Source organism: Triticum aestivum, chromosome 3D (assembly GCF_018294505.1).
Source record: "Triticum aestivum cultivar Chinese Spring chromosome 3D, IWGSC CS RefSeq v2.1, whole genome shotgun sequence".
Lineage (NCBI taxonomy): Eukaryota > Viridiplantae > Streptophyta > Magnoliopsida > Poales > Poaceae > Triticum > Triticum aestivum.
In genome coordinates this window covers 122516473-122527894 of record NC_057802.1, presented here as the reverse complement: position 1 = coordinate 122527894, position 11422 = coordinate 122516473, and the positions used below count along the sequence as shown (strand labels likewise).

Sequence of the window (11422 nt, the reverse complement as noted above, 5' to 3'; positions counted from 1 at the left end):
CGAAATCTTTTGAAAGTTAAATGAGAGGGAATAAAAGGACTTTCCCAAACTTTCATTTTACTTTTATGATCTCCATGAATTCAAATTCTTTTCACCACAAAACCCTGGAGAGAAGATGACATGACTTCTTCCATTTATTTAAATGAAAAGGGGTGTTGAAAATATTTGAATTTCATTTGAGAATATTTCCAATTTTGAAACTTTATGCAACTCAATGATTTTCACGAGCGAAGATAAAATGACTTCTTCAAAACATATGAAATAGGAGTTGTGAGTTTCAAAGGATTAAATTCAAAGTCCCATTGAAATTATTTTCCAATATTGGACTTATTCGAGTTTTATTCAAATTATTTTCCTCCAAAATAAAAATATACAGAAAATAGGGTAACATGATTCCCTACATCAGAAAATTGGAGAAAAATGAATTTGAAATCATTTTGGTATTTTTAAAATGATTTTTATTGGATTTTATTAAGGCAGTAGCACTGTTTGATTTATTAAAATTTGTGTGGATTTTATTTGACTTCACAAAAATGTTCACGCTGTAGGAAATCTTTTTCTAAAAATTCTGATATATAATATGCCTATATAAAGTTTTATTTTTATTTTATTTATTCAGTTTTCCCTTTCCTGTCTCTATTTATAAAAAAAACTACATGCGCATACTCTGTGACTATATGTCGCCCTCATGCGCAGTATAGTATAGTAGCTTTTGGCGCCCCATTGTTTTTTCTGTTAAATAGGCCAGGCCCAGCCGGTCATATTCCTCCCCATATTTCTTTTCTATAGTTTTTTTTTCTTTCTTTTCAATTGCTAAAAAAAGAAACTGCCGCGCGGCCGGCCGAACCGCTAAGGCCTTTAGGCCCATGCGAGGCGCTCCCTTTTTGTCTTTTCGTCTACGTTTAGTCTCACATTGCCTAGCCTTTAACCCTAAACCTCTTTTTCACCTATAAATATAGACCCATAGAGCCTCCAGAAATTATCCATTGCGGGTTAAATCAATATTTTGGTTTGACTAGCTAAAAATATATTTCTCCTCTCCGGCGGGACTTTGGAAGTTGTCTCCCCACTCCGAAGTCGTCTTTTAGGTATATTTATTCGTTCTCTGTAATTATGCGTTAGACCTATTTTTTTTAGCCGTAGCTATTTTTCTTCTGCAAAACAGTTTGGCCTTGATTTTTCAAATAGCCATAACTTTTTACTCGTTCATCCAAATTAGATGAAACCAGTGCCTATAGTTTCGTCTTGTTGTCACCTATCCAGTTAACCTGTCACGTCAACTTTTTGAAATTTTCAAATTTTGAAATTTGTTCAAATTCATATTCAAACTTCTTTTGTTCATAACTTAAGTTTCGTAGCTCCGATTTAGTTGATTCTTTTTGCAAATCGAAGCTCTTGACCTAAACTTTCTGATAAGGCCAAATTCATATAATTTTGGTACTTTTAGAAATTGTTTTATGTTGCAAGAGTTATTTGCTTGGTTTTGATGTTTCCCGAATCGTTTTCTTCGTTCTTCTCGATCTTTTGAGTGATTGCTTATGTGTGGTTACTATTGCTTGCTTACGATAGATTGACCGGAGTGTGACGAGTAGATCTATCAAGAGTTTTGAGTGCGAATCATCTTCATCAACATTGCAGGCAAGTTCACACTTTGATCATACCCCTTTCATACCCAGTTTTTTTATGCATTAGATTCAACCCTCGAACAATTGCATGATTAGGATCTGATTAACATGTGGGTATTGGGAAGTAGTTGATGAGGTAGTACCTATTGCCCTGTTTACAATCAAACCCTTGGGAGTTACTTCTACGTTGCTATTATATTGCCATGCTATGCTCGTAGACGTGGATTGGGTTTGAGAGATATTCATGACAGATGTGAGATTGTTAATAATGGTTTATCTAAGGTGGCAACTAAAACTCACATCTGGGTGGATTGAGGCACCTGGAGAATCCAGTGTTGTCTGTTTGTATAAGGACCGCCACCCAGGCTCAAAGGGATCATAAGATCATTCATGCTAGAAACTTCCGTGTGCAGCCACAAGCTATTATGGGCTCTAGCATAGTTGAGTAGGTTACATGATCTCTTGAAGAGGTGGGCTAGCAGATGTAGGGGAAAGTAGGTGTACCGGTCCACCCGGAGTAAAGAGTGATTGTTTCTGAAAGACCGTGTCTCGGTCATCCATTTCTCAAACATCATGCAGTGCGAGAATCAAGCGGAGGCGATCGAGTCTTGTGGGGAAAAGTGCGCAAACCTCTGCAGAGTGTACAAACTAATCATGATTAGCCGTGTCCCCGGTTATGGACATCTTGAGTATCTAGTTCTTGGATTATCCCGTTGATCTCATCATGTTACTTAATTTAAATTTGATTTGGGTTTAATCACGTTCTTAATTGGGATTGAGATGCTGTCAACCATCTCAATGTTTCACAACCACCATGATAGTTAAATAAAATTTATTCCTTTGAAGTAGGGAAAAATTGGCTTTTCGCAAAAACTTAACCGTAGAGCTTTTCACCAGCCATATATGCATGTAGTATACCATTATTATTGTTCATTATTCTCTATGTGTTACATTGCCAGCATATTCCATGTGCTGACCCATTTTCGGGCTGCAACGTTTCATGTTGCAGGATTCTTACGACGAGTAAGTGTTACGTTAGGGTTACGATTTCTACACTCAACTTTGCCGTTGGTGTTGATGGGAATCCACAACCTTGTTACTTCCGCTATTTGGGTGTCTAATTTTACATAACAGAACTACTCACCAAATGACTCTGCATATGTTAATGGATTCATTATGGACCTTCCTGTCAGAGCTTCATATCTTATCTTTTGGCTAAATGTTTGTTACCATCATTTGAATCAATACCATGCTTCCATTGCACTTATTTCTCTATTACAGTTTTTATGTTCTTCGGACCTCTGTACATGACCGCAAAGTAGTTTTCGTAGAACACGCAGGAGAGCTGCATATCATTTCACTAAGATGAAGGAAAGGTACAGAGGAGAGCTGTGTATCATTTCGTTAAGATGATATACGTGATAAGAGTTGGGGTAGTGCTGATTGAAGAGAAGCTTGTCCAACATCGCCTGGGATTGTTCGGGCATATACAACACAGGCCTCCAGAAGCGGCAGTGCATAGCGGACGGTTAAAGCGTGATAATGTCGAGAGGTCGGAGTAGACCAAACTTGACACTGGAAGGAGTCCGTAAAGAGAGACCTGAAGGACTGGAATATCACAAATAACTAGCCGCAGAGGTGTGTGGAACTTGGTTTTGAGATCTTTTGGGTTTCAACTCTAGCCTACCCCAACCTCTTTGGGACTGAAAGGCTTTGTTGCTGTTGTTATTGTTGAAGGAAAGGTACAGAGTAGCGGGAATAAGGACCCTCGCCCTAACGACCAGCTGACTGCAAAGTCAGGGATAGCCCCATAACGACCAACTGACCGCAAAGTAGTAATTTTAGTGGTCTTCCTATTCACGTTATATTAGCAGGTATATATAAACCTGAAGGCCGACCCTTAAATTTCAGTTTTTGACTGAGCAAAAAAATAAAGAATAAAAAGGAACGTGTTGCACAAATTACTTCTGGAATGATACTTGTGCTGTAATGGATGTTTTCATTCTTCTGCTAATTTTTGGGAGTTGTTTATTTTCTTGGTTTAGTCTTTCCCCATGATAAATATTGTCAGCGACTCAGCGGTGGTTATTTCTCAGCCTTTTACAGTTCCTGATTCAGGTAATAATACCTTTTAATCTGCCATGGAACCAAAAAAATGATTGCAGTTGTATTGGATTAGCATATAGTATACAACAACAACTGCACTCGCAGCACTGCAGAGAGAAAACTTAAGTAAACAGGCAATACTGCACCTCCGTAACTGGGCATGTGTGCACCAATGCAAGATTTGAAGTGCGGAGCCATGACCGTATTTTGAAATTTAAAAGTTATGATGCTGGAGACTGGGAGGAGGGGCAGCCGTAGGACAGTGATTGTGGAGATGCGGTACCACGAGCGCGCGACCCCTGTTGGTTATCTAGTTACGCCTATGTTTAATTAGCCTGACTAGTCCACAGGCCCACTGTAAAAAAACTAGTCCATGGATTGATAACCCTTTTGTTCTCTTACAATGGTTGATTACCATGTCGGTGTCCTCCAAAGGGTGGCCTGATTTGGTGGGGCAGGGACCGGTGCGTCCAGCGTAACCATTTTATTTATGTTAGTTTTTTGCCACTGTTTTACTAGGTAGCGCGGGGATCAGTGCGTGCAGTGTGTAATGCTTTTAATTCTGTTACCATTTCTGGAGTATGTTTTACTAGTACTAGTAGGGGGGAGGAAAGTTGATTTTTTAGCTGAGCAGCACTTGCGACCTGGCTGGAGTGCAGGATTAGCATTTTACGCTCATGCTCGCTTTAGCGCTGCCGTATACATATACATGCGGTTAATGGTTTTTCTCTGTCTGATGATTCATTATGGATGACAAGTTGCTGTACAATGTGCCATTCTCTGCTTTCATACAACATCTGATATAGCTCTACCTTGTGCGCGCAGTCGTTTGTTTGCTCTAGTTAGCGTCAATGCTTCTATCTAGTTTGATATTCTAACAGCAATTGCTTTTGCCCTTACCTTAATGTTATGCAGAAAAATCTGGGTTGCTAAAGCAGAGGCGCATTTCTGATGCGAAGAGAATTGACAAGAAGAATGCTAGGTCTGGTGTCAGATCTAAATATGATTGTTTCACATTAAAGTCTGGTTTAGGAAATCATGATTCCAGTTTCATGGGAAATGGCATGCTTGGTATGTATTAACTGGTTGCAACTATGATTTTGTTTATCGATGTGTTATACTAGTTATTATCCTTCTCATGTCTTCTTATCATAGTGCAAACTTTCTCACAAAGTTCCACATTTAGACATACTAGGTATGCATGTTAGCTCTTGATTTGTCAGCATATGGCCTGTACATGATGCACTCGCTATGTTTGGTATGCTTGAGAAATGTAGATCTGTTAGTTCATTTGACCTTTCATGAGCTGTCCCTGGATAAAGAACATGATATGCCAGATCATGGATGTAGATTTATAAGATAGTTATTATTCTATGGCGTTCACATCCATAACTGATTTTCTCAGTAAATTGATCCTAGATGATGTGGGCAATGAAATCTAGTTGTATAGATCCTTTTAATTTTGTTACTTGTTTAGTTCTAAGATTTCTGTTTGTTTCATTGTTGATTGTTTTATTAACTTCATTTTTAACCTGCAAAGGGCAATTCTTGGTCTTCTCACATTTTAATCATATGATCTCAATAAAATAAAATCTCATTTGACATGGAATTGCTTTTCCTTTTAAGCACCCACTTTTGTTTTGGTTTCATCTTCCCTCTATTACTTGTTAAAATGATACCCCCTCAGTTCTAATAGAGATGATATTCGACTTTGCAATGGTGTCTAAATGCATCTTTGGCCATCACGGTATTATGAATATCTAAGTATGAGATTATACAAAATTATATCGTGGAATGTTTTTTTATGACAAACCTATGGCGTTATTTTTATTTCCACTTAACCAAAACAACAACAACAACAACAATAACAAAGCCTTTAGTCCCAAACTAGTTGGGGTAGGCTAGAGGTGAAACCCATAAGATCTCGCAATCAACTCATGGCTCTGGCACATGGATAGCAAGCTTCCACACACCCCTGTCCATAGCTAGCTCTTTGGTGATACTCCAATCCTTCAGATCTCTCTTAACGGACTCCTCCCATGTCAAATTCGGTCTACCCCGCCCTCTCTTAACATTCTCCGCACGCTTTAGCCGTCCGCTATGCACTGGAGCTTCTGGAGGCCTGCGCTGAATATGCACAAACCATCTTAGACGATGTTGGACAAGCTTCTCTTCAATTGGTGCTACCCCAACTCTATCTCGTATATCATCATTCCGGACTCGATCCTTCCTCGTGTGGCCACACATCCATCTCAACATACGCATCTCCGCCACACCTAACTGTTGAACATGTCGCCTTTTAGTCGGCCAACACTCAGCGCCATACAACATTGCGGGTCGAACCGCCGTCCTGTAGAACTTGCCTTTTAGCTTTTGTGGCACTCTCTTGTCACAGAGAATGCCAGAAGCTTGGCGCCACTTCATCCATCCGGCTTTGGTTCGATGGTTCACATCTTCATCAATACCCCCATCCTCCTGCAGCATTGACCCCAAATACCGAAAGGTGTCCTTCTGAGGTACCACCTGGCCATCAAGGTTAACCTCCTCCTCGCACCTAGTAGTACTGAAACCGCACATCATGTACTCGGTTTTAGTTCTACTAAGCCTAAACCCTTTCGATTCCAAGGTTTGTCTCCATAACTCTAACTTACTATTTACCCCCGTCCGACTATCGTCAACTAGCACCACATCATCCGCAAAGAGCATACATCATGGGATATCTCCTTGTATATCCCTTGTGACCTCATCCATCTTTTGGGTTTCATCTCCATAAGAGTGGCTGAGTTTTTACGTTGGCTCGCCAAGCCTATCACAACCCTCCTCCTTTACCCGGGCTTGTGACCGGCTATGTTGAGACAACATAGGCGGAATTTACAAAGATATAGAAGTTTGACTGTATGCTTTGTAGAATGCATCATCTATTTTAGAACAGATGTAGTGCCGAGTTTCGTTATGGCTGTACACAACTCATTCACGATGCAAATTAGTGTTTGCTCACACAAATATAAACACTAATGGGATGAATGCTAGAATCTTTTACATATTGGTGTTTTAATTTCTTTTTTTCCTTTCTTGAATTTCTTGGTTTTTATACCGTATTTGTCTATTTGGTGACCGTTATTTATTAAACATGTTCCAACTTGCCTTTCTGTTTCCAGTTTCATTTTAGTGCCAGTTGTTCCATTTTTGTTGCTTTGCATCTCTCTAATTGTAATACTAATATGAAAAACAATACTAATGGCACAGCTGACCTTTTTTTGTTCGTTCTTCAGTGGTACATGATTTTCTTACTAAAGTATGTAGGATTCTGCAATCTGCATCATCGTTTATTATAATTCATGGCCGCCAGTGACTTTTGCATCATTAGGCCTTTTCAATTCATCTGATATGCATAACCTACAGCATGACTAGTATGGTATTTTACTATGTGGGTGGTTCTTCAGTGTACATCTTTTTACTTAGAAAGTATGCCATATGCATCCACAAGAGATCTCGTTGTTCAATTTCAACATATATTTATGAATACCCTAGGATGACTAATATGGTATTGTAATGGAGAAAACATGCTATTGATTAATTTTTAGGCCTCTTATCATTGATCACGTATTCTTGCATGTCACCTTACAGTGTTTATCTGTTCATTCAGGGGCACATGGCCTTAAATCTGATATCCGTGACATCACGAATCACATTGAGAACCTGACATTGAGTGAACTTCTCGATGGCACTTACAAATATTCCAGCTTAGGAAGAGAAAAAGGAAAGAAGGTATTGCACACAAAAGATGAACTCCTAGTCTCTGTCAGAAAAGCTTTTTTTATGCTATCTGACATGGACAGTAGTCCTGGAAAAGATGGTAATTTGACTCCTAGTCCTAGGCTGCATTCAGCAACCACCTCAAGCTCTGATATCAAAGATCAGTGTAGTGACAAACCGTCCTCTTTGATTAAGGTAAGTGGAATCAATTGTGTTTAAATCATTAACATGTCTTGAAGCACCTCACAATACCATTTATGCTTACTGTAATACTACCGCTACCCAGGATCCTTTACAAACTGAGGTCTGCAGTGTTTGCCCAAAGGACATCCTAAGCCGTTTAACACTTCCCCAAGGACATGATCTCGATTCTCTTTTATCAGCTGGAAGCGAGAGCTCAGCTACAGGGCCTTCCATGACAACTCATGGACCTAGTTTGCCACCATTTACTTGGTCACACTCACAAGCTGGGGTTTACCGACCGAGCGTTGACTCTGGTAAACATGGGTCAAGTAGGAGTAACTCCCATTGGCAGTGGTTGAGAGTTGGATCATATCCAACCGCTCAGGATTATGAAGATTTACCTGTCCATCAAATTGATGATCTTCTTCAGGAAATGGATATGGCAAAGTCGTCTATCATTGATTCATGTAGCAGACAATCTAATTTATGCTGCACGGAATCAACTTCCGGATCCCTCGGACAAACTATTTACTCAAGAAAAACTGAAAGCGAGCATGGTCCGCAGCAACTGCATCCACTAGACCATGTGGGCTCCTCAGATAGCTTCCAGAGGAATGACAGTGAACGTTCTCTTCTGAAAGCACGTCAAGGTATGACACAGTTTATTAGGGAACTCAAAGTTGCTTTAATCGTATTATGGACGTAAAAAAGCTTTGTTGACCAAAAAAATATTATAGTGATTACAAAACTATTTTTCATGCTATATCACTTCTTGGTCCGCCTCCATGCTATAACCTAAGACAATGCAATGAATGATATGTAGTATAAAGCCCCTTTGCATTCTGTGTCATTAGATCTAGCTATCTGCGGGTTTTTAGTGAACCGTGATTACTGTTTCATTTGGATTGCATATTTTGTATTATCCATTTTCAATTCTTAAAATTTGCTGATATGAGCTCCATGATCAGCATCACGGAAGATATTGTGCGCAGCTGAGACCCTATGTGATATGAGAAGAAGCACGGAAGGGTGGAGTCCCCAAGTATATAGCAATGGGACAATAAATTTGCCAAAGTCACCTCCTGATAAGCTGAAAGCCCGTAAGCCGTCATCACCGTTTGGTACAGCTGAGAGCTCCTCGGGCTCTCGGAATAGTGATCCAGCTCGCAGCGGAAACCATTCTACCAAGAAAGTGGTCGATAGGAAGAACGATTCTGCTGCGTGCATGAGCAACCCAGGGAAAGGGCTTATTAGGTGGCCTGTTCCTATTGAAGATGCTGTATCTCCTGTCAAACCCGAGAAGGGCCTTATGCTTGATATGAGACAAAACCACAGCAATGCCGCAAGGCATCCGATTCATGTATCGTCCCAGGCACGGCTTGAGAAGGAATACGAAAACCAGCAGAAGCTGAGGAAAGCAACATTGGCCTCGTCTCTAGGATCGGGAGACTGGAATAAGGAGAGGAACAGGAGATTGTGAATTGTACATTATTCATGTTGACATCATAGAGGCGATATATTTGTCTGGGGATTGGCGTAAACCAGGCAACTGTTTCATAAGAGGTAACAACAGAACATTGGGAGATGCGTTCATTCAGGTGGCGGATGTATTTATTGGGCATTTGTTGGTGGAATTGGTGTAACAAGTGTAGCCTGTCTTCTTTTTACTATTTGCCATCTTATCGCATCTCTCTCACTGTCTTGGTATCTTCTGTTGTTTGCTGGTAATTTAGATTTAGTTACAGCGGGAGCGGTGGCCTGCGCATGTGCTCCCGCTTCTCTCCCTCCAATCCTTTTTATTCTGCATATAAGATTTGTCTGAAGTCAAACTTCGTAAAATTTGAACAACTACATAGAAAACGAATTAACATTCACAATATGATATCAAGTTTTTCATATAAATATGGTAAAACTTTATGAAGTGTGACTTCAGACAAATCTTATATGCAGAGTAAAAAAATCGGAGGGAGTTCTATGTGATCTGTGCGCAAGATTCTTCCCACCCCTATGCATTTATACGGGCTGGCTCACCAGAACTGGTTTCGTGACCCCTCGCTGGAAACAGATGCCGGCGAAGTCGCTCAACCCACCGGTCATTTTGCACTTGTGAAGCTGGACTAGCCTTGCTTTGCTCCTACCTGTCGGCACTTCAAGCTGAACTAGCCTTGCTCTGCTCCGATGACCTCCCCGCCTTTGGCTGCTTTGGCCACGTTCCACTCCCCTACCCATGGCGTCGTTTCCCTTCGTTGGCGGTGGCCGCACGCTTGAGCTCTGGTGGTTGCAGTCCAACCCATCATCGGCCGCGGCCACCCCGAGCATGCTCGCCCCCTGGCCTTCATCGAGCTCCACCTCATTGGCCGAGGATGCTCGAGGTCAGTGGTTGGAGTCCAACCCTTCATTGGCCGCGGCCATCCTGAGCTCCACTGACCCCGAGCATGCTCGACCCCTGCCTCCATCGAGCCCGACCTCACCGGGCACAGACGCCCCGAGCTCCACTGACCTTGAGCATCCTTGGCCGTTGGCTCCCCTTCCCGAGGACGGGTCCTTGCCTACAAACCATCTCGGTGAACTCCTCCTGCATACTCCCTCCGTCCGCGAATAAGTTTACATCTAATTTTTGTCTTAAGTCAAAGTTTTAAAACTTTGACCAACTTTATAGGAAAAAGTAGCAGCATTGATACAAATTATTAGCATTGATACAAATTGATTGCTCGCGATGGTGCCGGCCATCGAGCCGATGCAATATTTGGTTGCTCGCGCTTTATCGCCTTCTTTTTCATGGATACAAATGAGTGTCAACATTTTAACAAAATGTTTATTTATTTCCGTTTCGTTGAATTTCTAGCGCTCAATATATCCCATTTTTAGAAAGGTCTTCCAAATTGTTTTATGAACTTTATTGTTTGTTTAATCAATTACATGGTCAATTACTTATACAATCAATTATCTTTTAGTTATAAGATGGCGAGAGAGACCCCCCATCTTCGAAGCGGACACATACTGATGATGAGTCGGTACCTTCCCATCATGAAGATCCCCGGAATGCGTCATGCACCAAGTACTCATCTGTAACATCCCAAAATTCTAAATTTTGGAATGTTATAATAAACAGATAGATTGGATTGATTGTTTGATTGATTGACTGAAAGTGAGTGGATTTCGAAATCTTTTGAAAGTTAAATGAGAGGGAATAAAAGGACTTTCCCAAACTTTCATTTTACTTTTATGATCTCCATGAATTCAAATTCTTTTCACCACAAAACCCTGGAGAGAAGATGACATGACTTCTTCCATTTATTTAAATGAAAAGGGGTGTTGAAAATATTTGAATTTCATTTGAGAATATTTCCAATTTTGAAACTTTATGCAACTCAATGATTTTCACGAGCGAAGATAAAATGACTTCTTCAAAACATATGAAATAGGAGTTGGGAGTTTCAAAGGATTAAATTCAAAGTCCCATTGAAATTATTTTCCAATATTGGACTTATTTGAGTTTTATTCAAATTATTTTTCTCCAAAATAAAAATATACAGAAAATAGGGTAACATGATTCCCTACATCAGAAAATTGGAGAAAAATGAATTTGAAATCATTTTGGTATTTTTAAAATGATTTTTATTGGATTTTATTAAGGCAGTAGCACTGTTTGATTTATTAAAATTTGTGCGGATTTTATTTGACTTCACAAAAATGTTCACGCTGTAGGAAATCTTTTTCTGAAAGTTTTGATATATAATATGCCTATATAA

The 11422-nt window shown here is 40.2% G+C and overlaps 1 protein-coding gene across 1 annotated transcript; it reads left to right on the top strand.

Annotated features, from left to right (window-relative positions):
• The first annotated feature begins 3015 nt into the window (after positions 1-3015).
• On the top strand, positions 3016-9359 carry LOC123077803 (uncharacterized). The gene is made up of 5 exons (XM_044500131.1): positions 3016-3263; positions 4647-4802; positions 7378-7682; positions 7774-8320; positions 8639-9359. Exons 2-5 carry the CDS (start codon positions 4784-4786, stop codon positions 9148-9150), a joined length of 1383 nt encoding a protein of 460 aa, XP_044356066.1. The 5' UTR covers positions 3016-3263; positions 4647-4783; the 3' UTR covers positions 9151-9359.
• Positions 9360-11422: the final 2063 nt, after the last annotated feature.